The sequence below is a fragment of the Pagrus major genome, chromosome 24 (genome assembly GCF_040436345.1).
Source record: "Pagrus major chromosome 24, Pma_NU_1.0".
In the NCBI taxonomy this organism is placed as follows: Eukaryota; Metazoa; Chordata; class Actinopteri; order Spariformes; family Sparidae; genus Pagrus; species Pagrus major.
In genome coordinates this window covers 20,476,963-20,498,487 of record NC_133238.1, presented here as the reverse complement: position 1 = coordinate 20,498,487, position 21,525 = coordinate 20,476,963, and the positions used below count along the sequence as shown (strand labels likewise).

At 43.0% G+C, this 21,525-nt stretch overlaps 1 protein-coding gene and 1 long non-coding RNA gene across 7 annotated transcripts in view; one reads left to right on the top strand and one right to left on the bottom strand.

Moving 5' to 3' along the window:
• LOC140992252 (prospero homeobox protein 1-like) overlaps positions 1 to 21,525 on the top strand; it is a 43,031-nt gene that overhangs the window by 6,726 nt on the left and 14,780 nt on the right. For all 6 annotated transcript variants that reach the window (XM_073462548.1, XM_073462550.1, XM_073462546.1 and 3 more), the window contains 3 exons: positions 278 to 1,513; positions 7,181 to 7,288; positions 17,981 to 18,175. In XM_073462548.1, the coding sequence (XP_073318649.1) occupies positions 278 to 1,513; positions 7,181 to 7,288; positions 17,981 to 18,175 (1,539 nt within the window). The remainder of the gene's footprint in view (positions 1 to 277; positions 1,514 to 7,180; positions 7,289 to 17,980; positions 18,176 to 21,525) is intronic.
• Positions 1 to 21,525, bottom strand: part of LOC140992254 (uncharacterized) — a 55,025-nt gene that overhangs the window by 25,087 nt on the left and 8,413 nt on the right. The window lies entirely within an intron of this gene.

Below are 21,525 nucleotides of genomic sequence, written 5' to 3'. Positions count from 1 at the left end.
AGGCCAACCTGTGAAAGTGGCTCAGATTCAAGGAATATGTACATGATATCGTAATCCTTCAATCTGTACCGAGATATAAGAAAAAGCTGTGATAGAAAATCATTGAGCTGGAGTTTCAGTGGCGTTAATACACATGCAAGTACAGCAGAACCAAGTGGGTTACTTGTAATCTGAGGCTGTACTATTTTAATTTATCCTTTAGTTTATTTAGGGTAACAGGCGACTTTCAGGGTTCAAAAGACGTCTTCTTTAACATTCTTTCTCCTCTGTTGTTCAGAAACAGCTGCGTCAACTCCAGGAGAAGTTCTACCAGATCTACGACTCGGAGACAGAGGAAGAGGAAGAGAACGGTGAGAGCGGAGAGGCCGACCGAGGAAGAGAAAGAGAGGAAGATGGCAACTTGTCCGAGGACAGTATCCGCTCTGACGGCCTGGAGGAGAGGCACAGAGACAGAGGGCGGAACAGCCATGACGACCTGTCCGAGCTGGACCCGGGTCTGTTCCTGGACCGGGCCCGAGCCCTCCTCCGAGAACAGGCCCTGATAGACGGAGACATTGAGGAGGACGTGGACGGCAGGGAGGAGGAGGAAAGGAATGGAGAACGTGTGATGAAGAGGAGAGGAGGAACGGCAGGAGGAGGAAGGCAGTTGGCAGAGACGCTGAAGCAGGAGCTGAACTGTGCCGTGTCGCAGGTTGTCGACACAGTCGTCAAGGGCTTCTCCTCGCCCAAGCAGGCCGTCAGTCACCATCATGGCTGCCACAGCAGCACACCGGCTGCACCCTCCTCTTCCTCCAACTCATCCTCCTCTTGTCCTCCACCTTTCGGTCCCCTCCCCTCCCTCACCCCGGACTCACGCTTTGGCGGTGGCGCCCTGGCACTCAGTTTGAACGGCGACGGCAGTCCCACTCCAAACTACCACACCTCCAACCAGAGGCTGCACTGCTTCGGCGATGTAATCGTCCCGAGCCCGCTGGATTCATTCGGTGGCTTGAGCGGCAGACTGAGCGGCGTGCCAACGCCCAACGACCAAACAGAGGCACTGCCGCTGGTGGTGCGCAAGAGTGGTGGAGGAGGTGGAGGAGAGAATGCCAACCTCTCTTCCTCCCTTCCTCCTCCTCCTCACCATCCCTCCCTCCACCCTTCTCCCCTCACGGCCTCACTCGGGTTTAGCCCTCCATCGTTTCGCCACCCGTTCCCTCTTCCCCTCATGGGTTACCCCTTTCAGAACCCCCTGGGGTCACACGGTGGTGGTGACGGCTATCCCCCAGGGCCCAAGGACCACCATCGTTCCTCCCCAGATTCAATGGACATGACCCGGGAAACTGTCAGCCTCAGAACCAAAATGGCATCCCTCGGAGGAGGCCATCTCAGTCACCACCACCATCACCACCACCACCACAGGCAGAGCTCACCGAGTCAGCATGGGCCAGAGGGTCTGTCCCTGTCCCTCATCAAGTCTGAGTGTGGGGACCTGCAAGACATGTCCGACATATCGCCGTACTCAGGCAGCACCGTATCCTTCATACCAAGGTTTCGTACCTGTCTGTGTGCGAGAGTGTTTTTTCTTGCATCTAAAAGTGCTTTAAACCATCAGAATGAAAGTAATCCTCACCATATCAAGCTTTTAGTGTCATGTTAGGTCTGTTTTTAGAAGTAAAATTAGAATTAAGAGGGTCAGGGTTCGGGTTAAGGTGTCCCTCCAAAATACATACTCATTCAGTATCCAGTGCATTAACACTGACAAGACTCAGCATACGCAAAGTTGTTTTTATGCACGCCATATCCACTCAAATCTATCAAGCCTGTTGTTGATGGACCCTACAATCCCACATGCAGTGCAAAAAAGATATAAAGGCGGCTCAAAGGTTCAAAATAACTATAATAAATTGAGGACAAGGTTGAGCAGGCTCAATATATAACATAAAACATTTGAAAGTATTTAAATCTTTTGTCCCTTTGTGCACATCTAAGGCTAAAACTACATGAATGTAATTTATAGGATGTGTAATCAAATATACTTAAAGTTAAGTACATAGTACACGCTATTCGAGCTGGACTATGTGACCAGTAAAGTATGTAAGTTTATATTTTTTAACGTACATTTCCTCCCCCGTGTTGGGTCATTTTTGACCTAATTAATTTGATTTTATCATTTATTAAGTATGTCTTATGTTGAGCACGCTAAAGATAAAGGCAACTTATTTAACTTTTTTTGTTTATGTAAATAACTAAATTGAATTTTATGTCTTGCTCCTCAAGAGTCACATTTCTATCGCCGTCAAACACACCGAGACCCACTTAAGAGGCAGCAGCAGCGGGCAGCCGTCAAAGAAAGTCTTTAATATCAATTAATCTGCATTAATTGGTTCCTGACCCTCTTGTTTCCTCGCCGAGTGGGGGGGAAGATGAAACGGGGCGCGATGGGTCTTGCAAGAGGGGGAAGATTAAACAGGTCGCACGCTGCTCTCTCAAGCTCTTTTAAGTCTGTGCAGCAGGTTGTGGTGTTTAAAGGTGCTGAGAAAGGCTAGTGAGCCTCCTCCTCACACACACACACACACACTGTCTGAGACACTCTTGTGCTGTTAGCTTCTCTTTCATCACAAAGACTTTGTACATAAACGCTCAAAGCAAATCATATTTCAGTCTGTCTGCATGCATGTGTGTGTGTGTGTGCGGGTGGGTGTGGGGTAAGACCTTGTACATAGGAGCTCAAAGCTAATCATATTTCAAAGAGGAACAGGTGAACGCTTGGCTTTATTGAGGGAAGCTGTCTAAATGTGTGTGTTTCGGGGGGTTTGTGTGTGTGTGTGTGTGTGTGTGTGGGCACACATGAGAAGAAGCGTAATATCTAAAATTCACACGTTCATCTCCTCTTTATGGTTTTTAAGCTAGCTGTCCCTCTCGATCCGTCTCCTCCTCGCTTTCATTTGTTGGCCTCGCTCGCAGTTGCTCGGCAGCTGTGTGTGTTTTGCCGCTTCCACACGCACACACGTGCAAACACACACTCCCTTTCGTGGTGCGTGCACGAGGACAGGTGTTCGCAGGTAGCTGTTTATCTTTTTTCGTTTTCTAACCTTTCATATGAAGAGGGCTTCTCCCGGTGACTGCACGCGCACACTCTGAGTCACACACACCGAAGAACAAAGCGAAAAGAAAAATAAGACTTTGAACCCGACAAATAGGAACTCCTTGCAGCTGCGATGGGGGGGATGTGATCACAGTGTCGTCTTCAAAGCCAATTTAGATGTTGCTTTAATTAAAAAAAAAAAAAAGAAATATTTGACACGTCTCTTGATCCCGCTGAGCCGTTTCATTCCAAAATGCTTTTCCATTCATTTGGAAGAAAAAAAGAAACACAGTCTTTGAAATTGGACATTAGTATTTCAAAGATATTGACCACCCTTCAACCCGCACGTTTTTTTTATTTTGGGAGGTAAAAGAATCTGAAATTGTTTGGTGATTTCATTTTAATAACTGCAATCTTTCACAATGAGTTAATTTAACTTTTATAAGAAATGCGTCTTTTCTTCTTCTGAGCAAATTATAACGATACCGGCGAGTCCTGAAATGATGTCGATGAATTATTACTTTGGATGGAGAGAAAATTAATTGACAATTTATTCATCAGGCTTCTCCGATGTTGGGATTTGTTGCCTTTCTATCATTGCAAATGGAATATCTTTGACTTTTATACTGGTGGTCCAAGAAAATTAATTTTATTTATATTATTTAATTAGTTTTTGAAAGTGTGACCAGCTTTTACTTTTCTTTCTAGACTAAATGGTTACTCTTAATTGAAAAGATAATGAAAAGATTGTTGGGTATCCTTCTCAGCTGCATTTATCTGTGATTTTAATCTTCTGGTTCCATATTTTGAATTATTCTGAAGATTATTTAAATTATTTATGTCACAATTGATAAGATAAGATACCGATGTCACTATCTGTACTATTCCTTATCGATTCCCTTATTGATTCCTGATTTATTTTCTGTGCCTACACAGATTTCAGCGTCAACACAACTGTTTTATTAGAAAAAGGAAGCACTCATCGAGCAAAGGATGTCGTTAAAGTGGCTTTAATTGTTAGGGCAGACTGTCTCTGAGTCTGAGCACAGTGTAGAAGAGAAAAAGGCAATGCGCGTGATCGTATTATAATTCAAGGCTTTCCGACTAGCCACGCTTTGGATTGTTTCTTCCTCTCAGCCGTGAGTCCTTCTTGTTGAGTTTGACGTTATTGTTTTGCAATCAACATGCTGGCATCGATAAAAAAATGGAAGGATAAGGAAGAAGGAGTAGAAAAAGCTTGGAGGCTTATGAGTCTGATGGATTGGACGATTTGGAACCACGTTTTGTTTATCGTCCTCGGTCAAAATGTACAATTAACAAATAGCTTCACTGCCAAGTGAACATGTTGTACATTCATTATGTCAATATGCTAAAACACACAGGATCCTTTCAGACACACCACACTAAGACATTTACAAAATGTTTTGGTTGTACTGAACAATACAAACTCTCTAAAGCCGTCTGGGCATCCATCATGTCTTACATGTGGCTTAAAGGATAAATTCAACCAAAACTGAAAATTCACTCATTATCTACTCAGCCTCATGCTGATGGAGATTCAGGTGAAGGTTTCGTAGTCCACAAAATATTTCTGGAGCTTCACAGCAAAACAGCTAAACAGCTAAACAACTGAAGTAGATGGGGACTTGTTTTAAAACCTAAGAAACGACTGAAAAAGAAACATAAAATGGCTCCATACAGCTTATCCGACGTAATCCAAGTCTCGGAAAGCCCTGAGATCCAGAATCGATTTGAAAAGACGTTTTTTACACCCTCGATGTCAAGCTTATCCAATCACTTCAGATGTGCGTGCTAACGCGTTTAGCTTGGGAGCTACAGTTTAGATTTTGGCATCTTTTTGAATCAATTCTGGATCTTCTGTAGACTTAGACTACGCTGGACGAGCTGTATGGAGCACATACCAAACCCAGTTGCTAAAAGTCATTTTTTTGTGATTTCTTTTTGAACTTCTCTTTTTTCTAACTCATCGTTTGTAGATTTAAGGCTTCAAGAAAAACCTGGCAGTTAGCTTCAGGTGTTTCACATTGATCAACACACACACACACACAGTCACACACAGACAAACAGACACACACACACACACACACACACACACACACACACACACACACACACACACACACACACTCAGGTCTGTGTATCTTTAATCCTTTGCACAGAACTGAGCAGATGTCCCCCATTCATTTATGAATTTATCCTCCCTCCTCTTCTCCTCCCAATCCACCTCCACCCCCCCATTCACACACACACACACACACACACACCTGGCAGCAAGGTCAAGTTACAGCTGATACAGTGAGCCCTGCACAAAAACACAGACACACTCACAGATGTGGACGAGGACGAACGGCTCACCGACGGGAAAGAAGAAGGATCTGCATTGTTTATTCACTGACTCACTTTAGCTACTATTACACACAAACACACGTCATTCGCTCTTTGTGATGATATTGCTCCGGACTGTTTACTCTGAGTCATGCGTGTGAGGTTCGGTGTGTGTGTGTGTGTGTGTTTGTTACCTGCTGTAAACACACACAGTGACAGGTTGGTATGAATGTTAACCAGGTGATGGTGTTGTTGACGTATCCGCTGCTCGATGAATGATGGACGACGTGACGTCACCTCTCAACGGCCTCTTTCGCCGTCGTGTTATCATTCGCGACGTGTAGTCGGATTACTTTTGCGATAAGTTTAATTTCTTTTTGTCAGGACATCCTTTTCCCCTGCTTGCTGATGCTCCTCTCTGCCTCTCTCCAGCCATATAGGGCCCCTGGGGTTTCTCTATGTGTGTGTGTGGTTGTGTTTGTCTGTGTGCTAATTGACCTTGCAGGGGGTTCCATTGATTGCCTCATCTTCTCTGATAGATTATAGGGCTGTTAATGTGGTGGGGAAATGGCAGCGTGGTGGGGCACAGCTGTTGTCACACACTCACACACACACACACTCGCTTCGTGCCCCCGCAACCGGGGCCTCCACAATTATTATTTTTCCTTGTTGAGGCGGTGGGATCGACACCGGGGCTGCAGAGGGCGGCGAGATGCAGGAGTGAATGTGGGGTTTGGTCCAAAAGCCAGCAGGTGCTCGTGGTTGCTTTTGCAGAGAGAGCTGGTTTCCTCTTACTGTAGCGCCAAATTTTCTGTAGTTGTGTTTTTACGGTAGTGCGGTCACTCCACGGACAAACATCCCTCTTGTATCGGTAGCACTGGCTGCTATGGATTACTTTTTAAAAAACAAATGAATTATCAAGTTGTTCTCTCTCCATCCAATCTGATCTTTCCAGGTTTGAAGGCATTAATGTAAGAGAATTAGACACCATTTTCTCGTTTCCAAGATGGCTCCCCAGGCCCCGATGAGAGGCAGGGTTCATCCTAGCACAGGTAGCTAGTAGGGCGGACCCAAATTGTTAAAAGAAAGGAAACATTACGACAACTGCGCCGAAAAAGAGGCAAAAGACTGACAAAGTAAGCAAGAAATTAAGCTTTCCTGTGGGGTTAAAGTATTTTTTAAGTATCCTGTCCACATAAAAACAAGCGAGGTAGCAGTCGCATTAGCACAGTGCCGTCAGAAGCGCGAGCTCAACCTTCCACGCTCGCGTCGGCTCAGCACTCGCTCCCTCGCCAAGTTAACTGTTGAGACTTAGACTGATAATTGCAATTAGTTTGAAAGCTTGCCCCCACCCCCACTTATTGAAGCTTCGAATGTTTGCGGGTCGTTGTCAGTGAGGCTTCGAAGACCCAAAAATGGTTTTCGGGATGGTGCTAGTCGCTAGTCTATCTCTGATCCAGCCAACAGGATAGGACGTAAAAATAAGCAGTAGATTTAGGTTTCTGGTCATTTTAGGTCATCTGGTTCCAGTTAACAAGAGATGGGTGAATTTAAGTTGTAAGATCACAGTTCCTCACTCGTAAAGTCTAAATGCAGAACTCAAGAGCGACACTGATGCACTGTTCTTCGTAGCGTTAAAACAATAGTACAAATGAGGCGGTTATAACGTGCGTTGACTGAGAGTCAACAGAACATTTTAAGATGATAACTCCTGCTGAAACTTTCCTCTACAACAACTTGCTGCCTCCTTGACATGTTATCACTCAGATTCAGGAGGGATTGTCTCCAAACCACCTGAAGAAGGCCAAGCTGATGTTCTTCTACACCCGCTACCCTTCCTCCAACATGCTCAAAATGTTCTTCTCCGACGTCAAGGTAAGACTTATTCTCTTCTCTCTTCTCACGGTTTCACCGCCCGTCATATTCAAATCTCTTTTCATCTGACTTCACTGATCTTTTGTTTCCACCCTGAATGGTGTATTTATGTCTCTGGAGACTGTAGGAGATAAAGAAGTTTCAAGCAGTGGAAGACAGCTTAAACTTGACATACATGCACCGAACTGAAAAGCAACAAATTAATGAATGATGAAATGTGTCAGGGTGCAAACAGGTGAAAATACGAAGTGTGAAGTTGTCTCTGTCTGCTCTGATTTGTATTTAATGTGCTAAAGGTAATTGTTTTTCAGTGGACATTTACCATTTGATCATATAAAGGCACATTAAGAGACAGAAGTTTAAGATTTAGCACAAGTTGCTCTGTTACATTCAAAACTACATAAAGAAAAAGGCCAATTTTGGATTTTTGGAGACAGGAAAAAGTGACTCGTATCCTGACTTGTGACATGAGAAGCGTCGCAGGCCGAGTGTGAACACAAAATTCAATGGTTCGAATCAGATCTCAAGAATCACATCAGCGTATTTTTCGGTGACAGATGGGTCAGATGAGCTGTTGTGAACAGGTACGAGTCTTTTTTTGTGAGGCGCTCAGGTCTTTATCGTTCACAATCGTTCTCATCTCCTCACCAACTTCTCTCACACTCATCTGTTTGTGACTTTTGTGCATTTTCTTGTCTGATTTTATTCGGTTTTGTTGTTTTTGTGCGTATTTCCGTTACTCTGTGTGTGTGTGTGAGAACCTATAGCGCAGATGGGAGCTCCAGTCTGTCACGTCTTTGTAGCATAATTAGAGTTCCTGGCCTTAATCGGCCTGGGGTTTGAGGAGGGGGGAGTGTTAACGCCCACTTTCCCTCTCACACACACACATACTGTAACCCCCCCTCCCCAACACACACACACACACACATACACACACACTGACCTCAACCACTATGTCCCGCTCACCCAAAACACACACACATATACAACACTTTCACTCTCACTCTCGCTTACATGAAATGAGAAGTTGAACTTTTCTTTCAAAGCAGAAACAGTCACAGTACGAGTTATGATTTTAAAGATGCACAGGTAGAGAGAAAGAAGAAAAAAGAGTAGAAAAAAGGAAGAGAAAGGGAATAAAATCAGTGCCAAGACGAGGAAAATGAGTTGGAAAGGAAAAAGGAGATGATGGAAAGTAAGTGTGTGTCAGTGTGTGTGTGTTGGGGGTGTGTTTGAGAAAGCGACAGAGGGAGCGAGGGGAGGGTGGGTTGGGGGTTGGGGGGGGGGGGACAAACAACAAATGAAAGGGATGACAACAGAACAACAGCTTTAAAACAAAGGCGCTGATTGTTTCGTGTTTACAGGCTGCTACGTGTTTTGCAAAAGGAGCATACGGCTCCTCCATGGATTCAGGACGCTGTATTCAAATGAGCAGCCACACACACACACACACACACACACACACACACACACACACACACACGCACACACACACACCAGCTGGCTCATATCTGTGGTGACCACTTCCTCGTGGCAGTGCCACATCCTCATCGGCTGCCATGGCAACAAGGGTCGCTGTGGACACCGGGTTGCTAGGCAAACACAAGGTTGCTAAGCCTACCTGCTCCCAGTATGTGTGATCTGTCATTAACTGGGAGTCCATTAGGTGATAAAAAGCGGGTGTCATGGAGGCTGTTTACACCTGGTGTCAACACGTGTCCCTGGTGATCCGATCATGAGCGGACGGATCTACTGACTTCAGGTCTCACATGCGTCTCAAGTGAGCATTTGTGGTCAGGGCTCACCTCCCCCGCTTTGTATTCGATTAAACACGTACGTCACTTCTGTAACACAAATGCCAAATATGTGTTGTTTTTATCCGGCATGAGGCAGCTATACAATTCCTGTGCCTGCACTGTCAAATCTGATAAAGTGATTTTGAGGAAACCGATTACGTAGACTTATAATTTTACGTTGTTGGAACTTTTTAGCTCGTACAACTTAGTTTTAATGGTTCGATCAGACTGTATTTCATATGTCAAGAATCCATTTTGCCGGTTTTTGTGGCTTTTTTTTGTTGTTCGACACAAATGAGTGTCTACTTCGGCTTTTCTGAGTGAAAAAAATGACTTTTCTGCTAGTTTCAGCTTCCTAAAAGTGAAGATTTGCTGCTTTTCTTCGTCATTCATGACAGTTATTGAAGAGTCTTTCAGTTTCGGACTGTTAACTGGACAAAAGAAGCAATTTGAAGATGTCATTTTTGGTTCTGGGGAATTGTGATGAGCTTTTTTTCACATTTTATTGACTAAACGATTAATCGATAATGAAAATAATTGTTCATTGCAGCCCTATGTCTGGATGATTTGAACTCAGTGTGTCCTCAATATTTCTTGGGTGCGTTCACACCGATACTTATGATCGGATCACTCAAGATGGACGTTAATGCCAGGTGTGAGCAGGTGTCCAGTTATATTTCTGTCTCTGACAATAAAAGCAGAAAATTATGAACACATGAATGAAGTGGTTGTACATATGTATAAACTGGCAGTCCTTTCAAACTTCAGAAACTGTAAACATATGTTACATATATTTCCAACTGCATGAATAATAAACATTAACAGTGACGAGCTATGTGAGCTAACGCTAATGCTACCTTCAGATTTAACATAACTGTACATCACCAGAATTTTAAAGGGTCCCGTCAACCTTCACTTTGGGGAAAACAATTTAAAACTGTCATGTGCTGACATCGATCATTTCCCGTAATCAGCTTACTTATCATGTCTAAGTCGTACTTTCAATTATCCGAGTAAAGATGCTTAATATTTACGAGGCTTTGGGCTTTAATTTGGACAATGAATAATTAAGGACTGATGAGTTAATGCACGGGCTCAGGGTATGAATTTATCTTTTTGAAAATTGATATTGGCTTTTAAAACTAATCTAGTCTCCCAATCTGTGGGTTTATCTCCAAACTGATATTCAATTAATCTCTTCATCTCAACAAACATGGATTTAGATTAGAAGATATTTGCAGTGCTTTGGCTCGGCCACTTCGCTCAGCAGATGGACGGCATTACGAGCCCGATCTGTAACTGAATCAGAACCACAAACAAACAAACTGGGATTTATCGGAATGGAAACATGTTTCTATAGGAATGTATTGTGTGAGCTCTGAGGAATAACAGCTAAGAAGGAAGCTTTTATTTTGAAAACTGTCAAAACCAGATAGTTTCCATTAGTTTTACATGTTTTTCTTCTTCTTTCTTCTTCATATTTGTAGAGGAAATGTATATTTATATTATAATCCCTGAGATTTTGAATGAACAGAAACTTAAAACAGAAAAATTTGACTTAAATAATCAGTTTGAGCCCTGCGAGGGAATGGCAGACCCCGCCGCTAACAATTAAAACTACTAAATAGAGACGTAATTACTTAAAGTATATATTCTATACAAAATGTCAGCATCAAATTGTACTCACTCGATACCAGCCACCTAAATACGCCTGATTATTTTCATCTAGATCCGTGCATTATTTCCTGAGAAATTGACAAACATGTCGAAAACGGCCTTTATTGCAGTGTTAAAGAAAGTAAGAAAATATCGTTGGATATTCACCAAAAGTTATTGTGGTCTATTCTGGGTGGAGGACCATCCTTCATCCAAGTTTCGTGGAAACCTGTTTTGTAGTTTTCGTGTTACCCTCGCCACAAACCAACTGACCACCAACAAAACGGACACAGGAACGAAAACCAAACCTCTGCGGCAGAGGCAGAAAGACTTCCTTTGCCCCAGGCCACTTCTTCCTAGTGAAGTTGTCAAAATGGGTCACAAATGGAAAGTTTATTTTCAAAAAAGGTTTTTTTAAAAACATGAGTAAATAGTGCATTTTTTGAAGGGACTACTTTCAGATGCGGAAGAATACACGTTTGGAGTTTTAGTGAGTATTCCCAGCACCAGGAGGCTGACTTACAATAAACTACAATGTGTGTGATCATGGTAATAAAGAAACATGTCACCCGGTGTGACGGTTCGACTCACTGATGTTTTTTTAATAGTCTGTGGACGACAATGACGCCCATGCCACAGAGGAACGGAGACGGTACTTGCAACTCATCGTTGTTGACAATAAGTCGAGTATATCTACAGTCTCGCCCTTCAACAAAACTGTTTCTTATTATTCACATTTCATGCAAATAATGCTTTACAGTCAAATTTAGTTTTAATTGAGTCGTAATCCCACTTAATCCATCATATTTATCAGTGGGAGGAACTCCGCAGATATTATTGAAAATGAATCATGGATAATCCTATTTGTGATGAGCGAGGCTGTTCTTTTCAAGGCTTTTCGAAGCAGTGTGTGTGCGTGTGTGTGTGTGTGAGAGTGTGTGAGTGTGTGTTAGCACCCTGTTGCTGTCTGTCTGCTGTGTGTGTGTCCTGTTTCGTTGCCCCACTGCATTCATTACCCTCATTATTACCATATTTCCAGAATCCGGGTCAGTGTCCCTTTCTCTTTTCCTTTCTCTCACCCTCTTCCCTTACTCCTCCTCCCTCCCCCCTCCTTCCCCGGGAACAATAAGTAGCATGTGTTAGGAGGATCAGGCAGATTCACTGTAAGGGAATTAGGGCCCTGAATGGCTTCCCCTAATTGGACTTGAATGGACTTTGTCTATGGGAAAACTGGTTCTTAAAGATGAGCCTCTTACGCACAATGGCCGCCTCGCTCCGTGTGGGAAGTGGGTTGAGCTGACGACTGTTTTAGCCACAGATGAGCGAGCACACACGAACACACACACACGGGATCTTAATTGCGCAGTGAAAGCTCTTGCCTTCTGACCAGACAATCATATATGTTAGCACGAGACGCCGAGGTCCCTGCCGTCTCGTCTTGAGAGAGAGTCAGCCAGAGTAATTAAGACCTCGTTAAGACTGGAGGAGTTAGGATTAATTAGACGCTCGCTGGCTCAGGGAGCTCCTTCTAACTCTCGCTCGCAACTTCCCTGCCAGCTTAGACACGCACGCACACACACCGAGCACGAAAACGGCGACACATTCATCAGCGAGAGCCCCGAAGACTCTCGCCTTGAGAGGCTGCGGCGACGTCTCGATTGCCGCCGTCTCAGCAGGAATCAATTAGCGTCCAACCCACCTCTCACCCGTCTTGTCAATTAGAGCTACACAGCCAATTTGGCAACGTCAGGATATGAAACAGCAACAGCACGTCTATCGATACAGATAGATCTGAGCTTGAGTAATTACCACAGTTAAGTGTTTGAATCCTCGAGATGATCAGGCTTTTAAAGCTGTCTTTTATGAACTGTGAAGACTGCAGAGGCACTCCAGATGTTCAGCATGAAACTATCTGGATACATTGTTAATTATTTCGGCTGTCTTTAACTGGAGAATATTAAAACAAAGCTTTCTTAATAGCTCACTATTTTCAATATAGCAAACAGCTACTGTTTTGTGAGCAACAGGGTCTAAGGTTACTATAGTGTGCTAGTTAAATAATCTGTGGGAAATAAATCTCAGCCTTTATAGAAAACAATACTTAACTGGCCTCAGTTTCCACCAAACTCCATTGAAATTTTGTATAATTTAAGAAATATCCTGCAAGCTAAGAAATGAAACTGAAAACACAACCATCTCATTGGTTCTGTACTTTAAAATATATTTTGGTAAATACCAAAACGGGCCTAACTTAAAGATATAATATGCAACATTTCCACATTTAAATGTCAAAAAAAAAAAAAAAGGCCAGATGAGTTGTGTAGTTACATTAATTCAAATGTTTCCAACAAACCCAGAGAAATCTGTACTTTTATTTAAGATTACGTTTCATTCGGTCGCCTGTCACAGTAATGTCTGGGTGAACGCCTTATGATACATCAGAGAGGAAGGAAGGAAGTCAGCAAAAGTGACGCAACATAACATTTCCTCATCCGATCGCGTAATAAGGTGGCCTTTAAGGCGGCCTTCCAGGGTACAAAACGTGGCGAGGTGCCCCGTCTTCACTATAAATATATCACGACTTTCTGCCTACTGGTGCCCCACCGCGCACAGCTGGTGCCCTTTTTATCTTTTTTGCCCCTGACCCTCAAACATCCTGAGTCCGCCACTGTCGTCCGTTAACTTTCCTGCCCGAGTTACACAGATAGATTTTAACTGGCATTGGTGGTTGTTTAACAGTGAAGACAACAACTCCCACGATCCCAGGCTGGTTGAAGCAAGACTTCTTCCGATCACCACAAACTACTTTAAATGACTGTAAATAAAGGTTTTTAGACTCGATGCCTGAGACTGAGTTAAAACCGTCACACACATAAACAACCCCCCTGCAGTGTATACTGTCTGTTAAAGCAAAACTGCCTTAAAACATCATTTAAAAGTTACTACAACAGCTATTCTTCCAGGATCCACAGGAAACCTTCAGTGCGTTTTTATGTCGATCGTGCACTTTCACACTGTCCTCTATAAAATGTGCCGAGCTGCGACGAATCCAGTTGAAGCGGGCAGATTCTTAAAGGATGTGTGTGTTTGCCCTTCCAACATGGCCTGGGGGGGCTGACAACACCCGCCATCAAGGGAAGGAGAGCGAGGGAGAGAGGGGGGGTGAGGCACCCTGACACTTTCTCTGACACTCTCTCTTTCCCCCTTTTCGTTGTAAACAGAAAATGGCATTCCTCGGCCTCAGCATTTTGCCCCCCCCTCGTCTCCCCCACCACCACCACCTCCATTCTGTCTTTTGTCTCTTGTTTTTTTGGTTTGTGCTGATTGTGATGAGCTGGACGGGACCGTGGGCGGGTGGGAGGGCAGGTGGTGGGACGGCTGAGTGTATGCATGTTTGTGTCCTGTCTACATGTGAAGTCATTCCTGGAATATCTTCCCTCTGAAAGAGAAATTATGAGGTCGACAGGCACAAAAAACACTTGGTTAGGGTCAGGAGAAGATCATGTTTCGGCCGAAAATACTCAGTTTTGTGGCCACAAACACGGCTAGTACATTGGTCTCGAACAGTGGTCTCTTGCTCTTCAGCTGTCTCATCTAGCCCTCACACCACCATCATGTCCTCTTCCTGATAAGAAGGTCATCTACAGTTTACCGTGTGGCAAAGTCACAATGATGAGACAAAGCAGCATCTACTGATGGACTTATAGAGCACAGGAAGTCTGCAATAAACTGGTGTCGGCGTAAATTTTGATCTATATATAAATCAGACATGCTGGACTTATGATCTGACAAGACTTTATATGAGATCATGTCAATGGTTGCACTTAACTAATCTTATTGTATTGTCTTTACCTTTATCAAATTAAGGTAAAGATCTTTGAAAACACAAAGTCAGGCTTGCAGCTTTATGTCCCAGTGGTCAACCACGGCACTGCCATGAGAAGACTTTTCTCCAAAGACTGCCATCAAAAAGACAGAGTACGTAAAACTGTTTAAGAGACATGGGGAATTTAAAAAGCGAGGTTTAATAAAAACCTAGGAGAACTCATTTTAAGCACATCATCTTAATTAGGGTTAACTGTTGAAGTGGTTGATTTGTTTGGATTATTAAATGTAAAAGTAGTGAAAAACCCTACAGAAAGTCAAGGTGACTTTTTGTAAATGTCTATTTCTAGAGGTCTTTTCATACCAAAGACTGAGAACACCAGCGAACATTCACATTTGAGAAGCTGGAAGCAGGGAATTTCTTTTTTGTGTGGATTATGGAAACCTTTCACCGTCTATGGATGAGTCTGTGGGTCCTTCAGATCTCATAATACATTCACAGACTTGATTTTTACAGTGTACAACCTCAACATGTGAAACATTATTGTTCGCTTTTCTTACCGGTGTAGACTCTGAGGGCAAAGACGACACAAAAGCACCCTGCAAGATGTTACTATGGTGAAACTATTATCACATTTCTATACCTCTCTCTTTAATCACCTTTCCTGTGAGACTTTCCTTATTTCATATTGAAAAATGCAATTATTTCTACAATACTGCAGCCTTGGATTGACTCCATTTAACTCATATGATAGAGAATCTTCGGATGTCTTCACCCAAAAATGTTTTATAATCTCTTTATGTATAAACTTGAACGTTGTAGTAATTCGAGGGTCGTGTTTTTGATCTTCTAAGCGTATTATCTTATGTATGTATGTCGTTTGTGACGTGATGGCTGCTCCGAAACGGACGGACGACATCGTCTTGCTCGTGTAACCGCGCGTTAATTGCTGAGTTATCACGTAACTCCTTTGTGGGTCAAAAACACCCTCCCACCGCACACACACACACACACAGACACACACACATTTTCCCCTCCCGTCACTCTGCTTTATAAAAACCAACTCCCTTTCCTTCTGCCGCAGACACACACACACACACACACACACACACACACACACACCCTCCCAATTATGCTCCATTATGTCACCCCCTCTGACAGCTCCTGAAAAAATATCTCTTTCCCCCTCTGTCATCCTCTGCGCTTGCATTCCCTTTTCCATGCTGCCTCCCTCCATTCAACTCTCTCTCTTTCTTTCTTTTCTTTCTTCCCCTCTATCTCTCCCGCTCATCCCTCGTTCCTGCGAGACAATGTCTTGTAACAATACCGAGCTTAATCTCCGTATCAAAGCCGTTTTTCCCCTTCACCGAACACACGCACAAACACACATACACTTTCACTCAGCTGTCACCGTGTGGGTTTTTTTCTTTTTTCCCTACGTGTTTTGTTTCATACGAGGAAAATGCAAAGAGCAAGTAGGTTTATTTTTATTCTCCCCTTCGTTGCTCATCTTTAACTCAATAATACGGCACTCATGAGTTGATTAAACAGAAGAAATTAGCTTTTCAAATGTCGGAAGTAGAAAAACAAATCAACCGTAGCATTCTTATCAGTGCAATATGTGTGTTAAATTAATATTGTGTCAGCAGCATGACGTCTTTTCCTGTTATTTTTGTACTTGTGGTGTTTCACATCACTGCATTTATTAAGCTGTCACCATGTTTTTTGTTTGTGTGTGTGTGTTTAGCTTCTTATGAGGAAGAGATAAAAATGCACAGAGGAAGTTTAGATCACTCTGAATTTATTCAGCACTTAAGAGTTGATTAAACACAAGAAATTTGGCTTTTCAAACGTGGGAAGTACAAAAAGAATCAACCGTAACATTTTTATCAGTGTAATATGTGTGTTAAATTTATATTTTGTCAGCAGAATGACGTCTTTTCCTGTGTTTGTTTTTTAGTTGTGTCTATTCCTTTGTCATCACCTCCTTCACTCCTCCTCTTTTACTCATTAAAACAGCACTTATGAGTTGACTAAATACAAGAAATTTGGCTTTTCAAACATAATCAATGGTAACATTTTTATCAGTGTAATACATACAAACGCGCGGGTTAAATATTTTCCATTATTTAAGATTTTTGGAGTTAAACACAAGCTGTGTAATCTCTAAATGTCCTACTGTAGTAGACATTTTTTGCAGTGTGCCGTTCAGGCCTGCAGGGCAGGAACACTGTTTGAAGACGGTTGTTTAATGTTGGTTTGGCTCAGTCCGAAAGCCCACGATGGCATAACAATAAGATAATATTTGGGTCATTCTTGTTTGATTAGGACGGTTTCTAGGGGCCGATTATTCTTCCTTTTTTCTAGCAAGGACCCTCAAGGTGTAGACAGTGTTTCAGTGGCTAATGAGGCGGATAAAAAGAAATGTTTTACAGATTTTTTTTGTCAAAGTTAATTGGAGTATGTTCACACGCATGCATTATGCACAAACAGGGACACGCTCACAAGAAAATGCCAGTATATCACAACTATGTTCTGGCTGCTGACTGATTCATCCCAGCAGTAAGCAACGTCTAGCTGCTGTAAACAAACAAACAAAATAAAGGTTCCTTGATTTCAAATTAACACATTTGACATTGACCAAATAATATTAAAAAAGAAACAGGAAAAGCAGAAATTCTCTTTTTGCATTTCAGTGTTTAAAAAGCTGCCTGGTTGATTAATTTTGAAGTACACAAAGAGCTCAGGTGTAAAAACATTTCTTTTCATTTTTCTGTTCGTAGTCAGACATTTACAGCTTCTTCAATGACACGAGTACATTTAAAAGCGATGAGCTGCAACTGCATGAGATATGCACCCAAAACAAATTATATGTAGATGATTTTCCATGATCCAAAGTAAGCACCAGTTCCAGTCAAATTTGATGACATATCACAATGCAAATAAGTATGGAAAGCAAACAAGACGCCGTGCTGTAATAAATCTACAGCAGCAGCAAACAGGAAACAACTTCCAGCGTAAAATCTGCTCACCATGACACTAAAATCTGTTAAAACCTTTGGAAATATGTTTAAAATCTGATACAATCCTTCAAATTTGCAAAACAATGCAATGTGTGAGAATTTTAGTTCAAAACATTAAAAAAATAGTTAAAATTATCAACAGAATGTGAAGAAACAACAGTGTTGAGAGATATCTCCTGAAGTTAGCATGCTAACTAGCTAGCCCCAGACCTGAAAGCCTCTTTCACCAACACCAACACTGCCCTGGTGGTCCGGCTAGCTGCACGGCTAACTGAGCTAACAGTAGCTAAAGTCATGACTGCATGGGGAGTGCGATTCAAGCTGGCCAATTCTTACGTTTTTGCACCTTTAATTCATTTATCTGATGAAATGTAATTTGATTTTCTTTCAGTTCAACCGCTGCATCACCTCCCAGCTGATCAAGTGGTTCAGCAACTTCCGGGAGTTCTACTACATCCAGATGGAGAAGTTCGCCCGGCAGGCCATCAACGAGGGCGTGACCGGCGTCGAGGAGCTGGCAGTGGGCCGCGAGTCCGAGCTCTTCAGGGCGCTCAACATGCACTACAACAAGGCCAACGACTTCGAGGTAAGATGAGCTTTTCGGATGCGTGAGTTCGGTTGATGTGAGGTAGATCATGACCAGTTCGGAGTTTGGCAGGAGATAAAACGGTACATATAAGTATCTTTTTTGGTACATGGACTCCTACTGTACCCCTATTTTTGACAGTTTAATGCACAATATTTAAAAAAAGACTTAAAGACGCACATCATTAAGCAACATCTCCTCAGCTCTCTTTTTAAAAACTGAATCAGAAACTGGATTCAGCACAACTGGCACAAACGTCCTCTACCAAGTCAGCTGTTCGGAGCGCAACAGTCACCTCACGATTTCTGCTGAGGTGTGGATGTCGCAGTACGTGTGTGTGTGTGTGTGTGTGTGTGTGTGTGTGTGTGTGTGTGTGTGTGTTTATGTATGTGTGTGTGTGTGTGTTCGATGAGGCGAAAGAGGACGCCGCTCGAGGCGCGGGTGTCCTTGTCAAAGCGATTTGCAGAAGTCACATTCCCTCCCTCACTTTTTCTCTCCCAATATTGGTCTAAGGGGACCTGAGGGCCCTTAAACTATTCAACGTAACATCAGCAGCATTTAGATGTCCATTAGCGCACACACACCTCGCCGCTGACACACACACACTTTCCTTTTTTTGCTTAGGGAGAGAAATGTTGAAGCTTAGTTGGACACACACACACGCAGACTTTGAGGTATTCTGTTTTGAAGGGACTGCTTTGCATAGCAAGAGTCAGGTAGCTTTTCACAGGTGTGTATGTAAAGAACCTGCACAGGAAACAAACACACACATGCAAATAACCCATGTGTGTGTTTATTTGAGCCCATCCTCACTGGGGTTATTTTTAGGGGGACGGAGGGTGAAGGTTCAGGCCGGGTGAGGAGTTTGAGCGCCGTGACTGTGGCTTTGCGTATTCGAGCCTTCAGGTCACACATCAGTAACAGAGTCTTTAAATTCATCTGCCACCCTCGCTGCATCCATTAGCCTCAGTTCATTTCATGCAATATGAAAATCAAATCGAAGACACTTGATACCAGTAAACTGAGATAGGCAAAACACGACAGTGATCATTTAGTTTGAATATTCTAGTTTTGCGAGCAGCGACTGTTTTGGAAAAACTCTTCCTCAGTGGTGAATTCGCATGAACTCCGAACTCTGGGAGTCGAGTCATCGTTTTGCATCGTCTGCTTCAGTTCACGTGTGTGGAGACAGTTTGACTTACGGAGAAGTTTGTGTTTAAAAAGATCATGTGAGTTTGGTTTTCACACTTGAAAAATGACTTGTCAAAACAGTTTAAGGATTCATTTTAGGGTCGAACATTTTGAAGACTTGTGACAAACCTCAGCAGTCAGAACTACTTTTGAACTACTACTGTAAAACTCTTAATCTTACCAAGTATATTCGTCTAATTTGTAGTCAACATATCTCGTTACACCTAATATAAGACACAATCACCTACAAGGTAAACTTGTTTTTTTGGCGGATTTTTGTGGCTAAGACCTCAATATTCTCCTGTCAGGGTTTTGATGCAACACTTGACTGGATCCATACAATTATAAAACAGTCAGTTGTATCACCAAGATGCAAAATAGCACTATGTTGTGTTCCTTTAATCGACTGACTCCCTGCGTCACGTGTTCAGATTGTGAAAAATAACTGATAATCAAATATCAAAAGAGCATAAACACTGAGATATATCATCTTTTATTTTCCCACAAGAAACATCTGGGAGGCCAAATTGTGCCAACGTTGACTCATGAGGACCTCTACTAAGAGTCTTTGCACACGTCTGAAGAAAAATGCAAGCCGATAGCTGAACGAACGATAAGAAATTTAAATAAAAACGTGTTGAAAAGGGTTAAGAGTTTCAACTGTTCAGTGGGAGAACAAGTGCGTCCTTTATGTGTTTGCAAAGGTAGGTATAAATTTTCTTCCCCGTGCTTTGTCCCCTATCCCCGCCTGCCTCCTTCTCTCCCTTCACCTCCCTCCTTCCATCCCTCCATCCTTTTCGTCCGTCCGCCCTGAGGGAACATTACCGGCTAGGGACCCTTTCTCTCTCTCTCTCTCTCTCTCTCTCTCTCTCTCTCTCCCCCCTCCTCTGTCAAACTCAGAGGCGTGAAACTGGAACCGCGGCCGATTCAGCAAGTCTCCCGACGTACACACACACACACACACACACACACACACTCACACACACTGAAGTCTTCTCCTTTTGCCAAATTTAGCATCATCAGAGTTCCACCTTGGTTTGTCCCCCATCACACCCACCTCCTCGCCTCCCCTCCTCTCCTTCCTCTGCTCTTTTCCTTGCTTCCTCCCTCCCTCCCTTCCTGCTGATTCTGTCCTCTGCCGATGTCACCTCGTCTCCTTATCCTCTTCTTCCTCTCTTATCCCTCTTTTTCATTCGTCCTCTCTATCCCCCTGCTGCCTCTTTCCTTTTCTCCTTCATCCCACCCTTCACTCCTCCCGACTCCCGTCTCTTGTCTCTCTTTCCGTCATTTTTTTTTTTTTTTATCTACGTTCATCTTCACGCCCCGGCAGCTTTTATTCCCTTCCATAAAAATCAGCTTTTTGTCAAATTAAATACTCAAAGAAGGCCTCACAAGGTTAAATAATTTGCATTTGTTATGTTTTTTCTGCTTAAAAAAAAAAAAAGGAAGTTAATCTTGGTCAACACTGTGTTCTTTGGTTTTGATGGGTTGTAAAAAAGCTCGTGTCATTAGTCGACGTACACCGGCAGCATTTTAAATAGTCATCGTAGATTACTGCCGCCGAAAGGTGAGTGTAATTTGCAGCGTGTTCGTGTGTCGAGTGTGTGCGTCGTCTTCCAAAGTTGGCGTAAACAGGCCCCAGTAATTATAGCGGCTTCATTAATTACCTCCTCCTCCCCTCTCCAGCCACATTCTTTCAACTCTTCTTTCTTGTTTACCTCTCCCTCGCTCCATCTCCATACTCGCCCGTCTCCTCTCGCCTCCTCCTCCCCCCCCTCGTCTCTGAAACAATTTTGTCCTAATTGCAGCTCTGCCCACTTACTAATGAGGAAGGCAAAGAAAGGAATGAAGCTGGAGAAAGGGAAAGGAGTAGACTCATCTTCAAATAATAAAAGGGAAAACAAAAAGAGATTTTCTTTGCCAGGACGCTCAGGGAAAGGTGTCAGCTTCTACCTTCTGCCAAGAGGAAGAGAAACGCTTCCTCTTTTTCTTCTTCTTCTTTTTTTCATATTGAGAACAGATTGACGAGTGGTTGGTTTGGACTGCCAGCAGCATTGGGCATGGCACTTGTAACTTCTGAGTGTTAAAGTTTTGGTACGATATTTGAAGCACACCTATGTTTTGGCTAATGTGAAGTGAAGTGAAGTGAATAGGGAAAA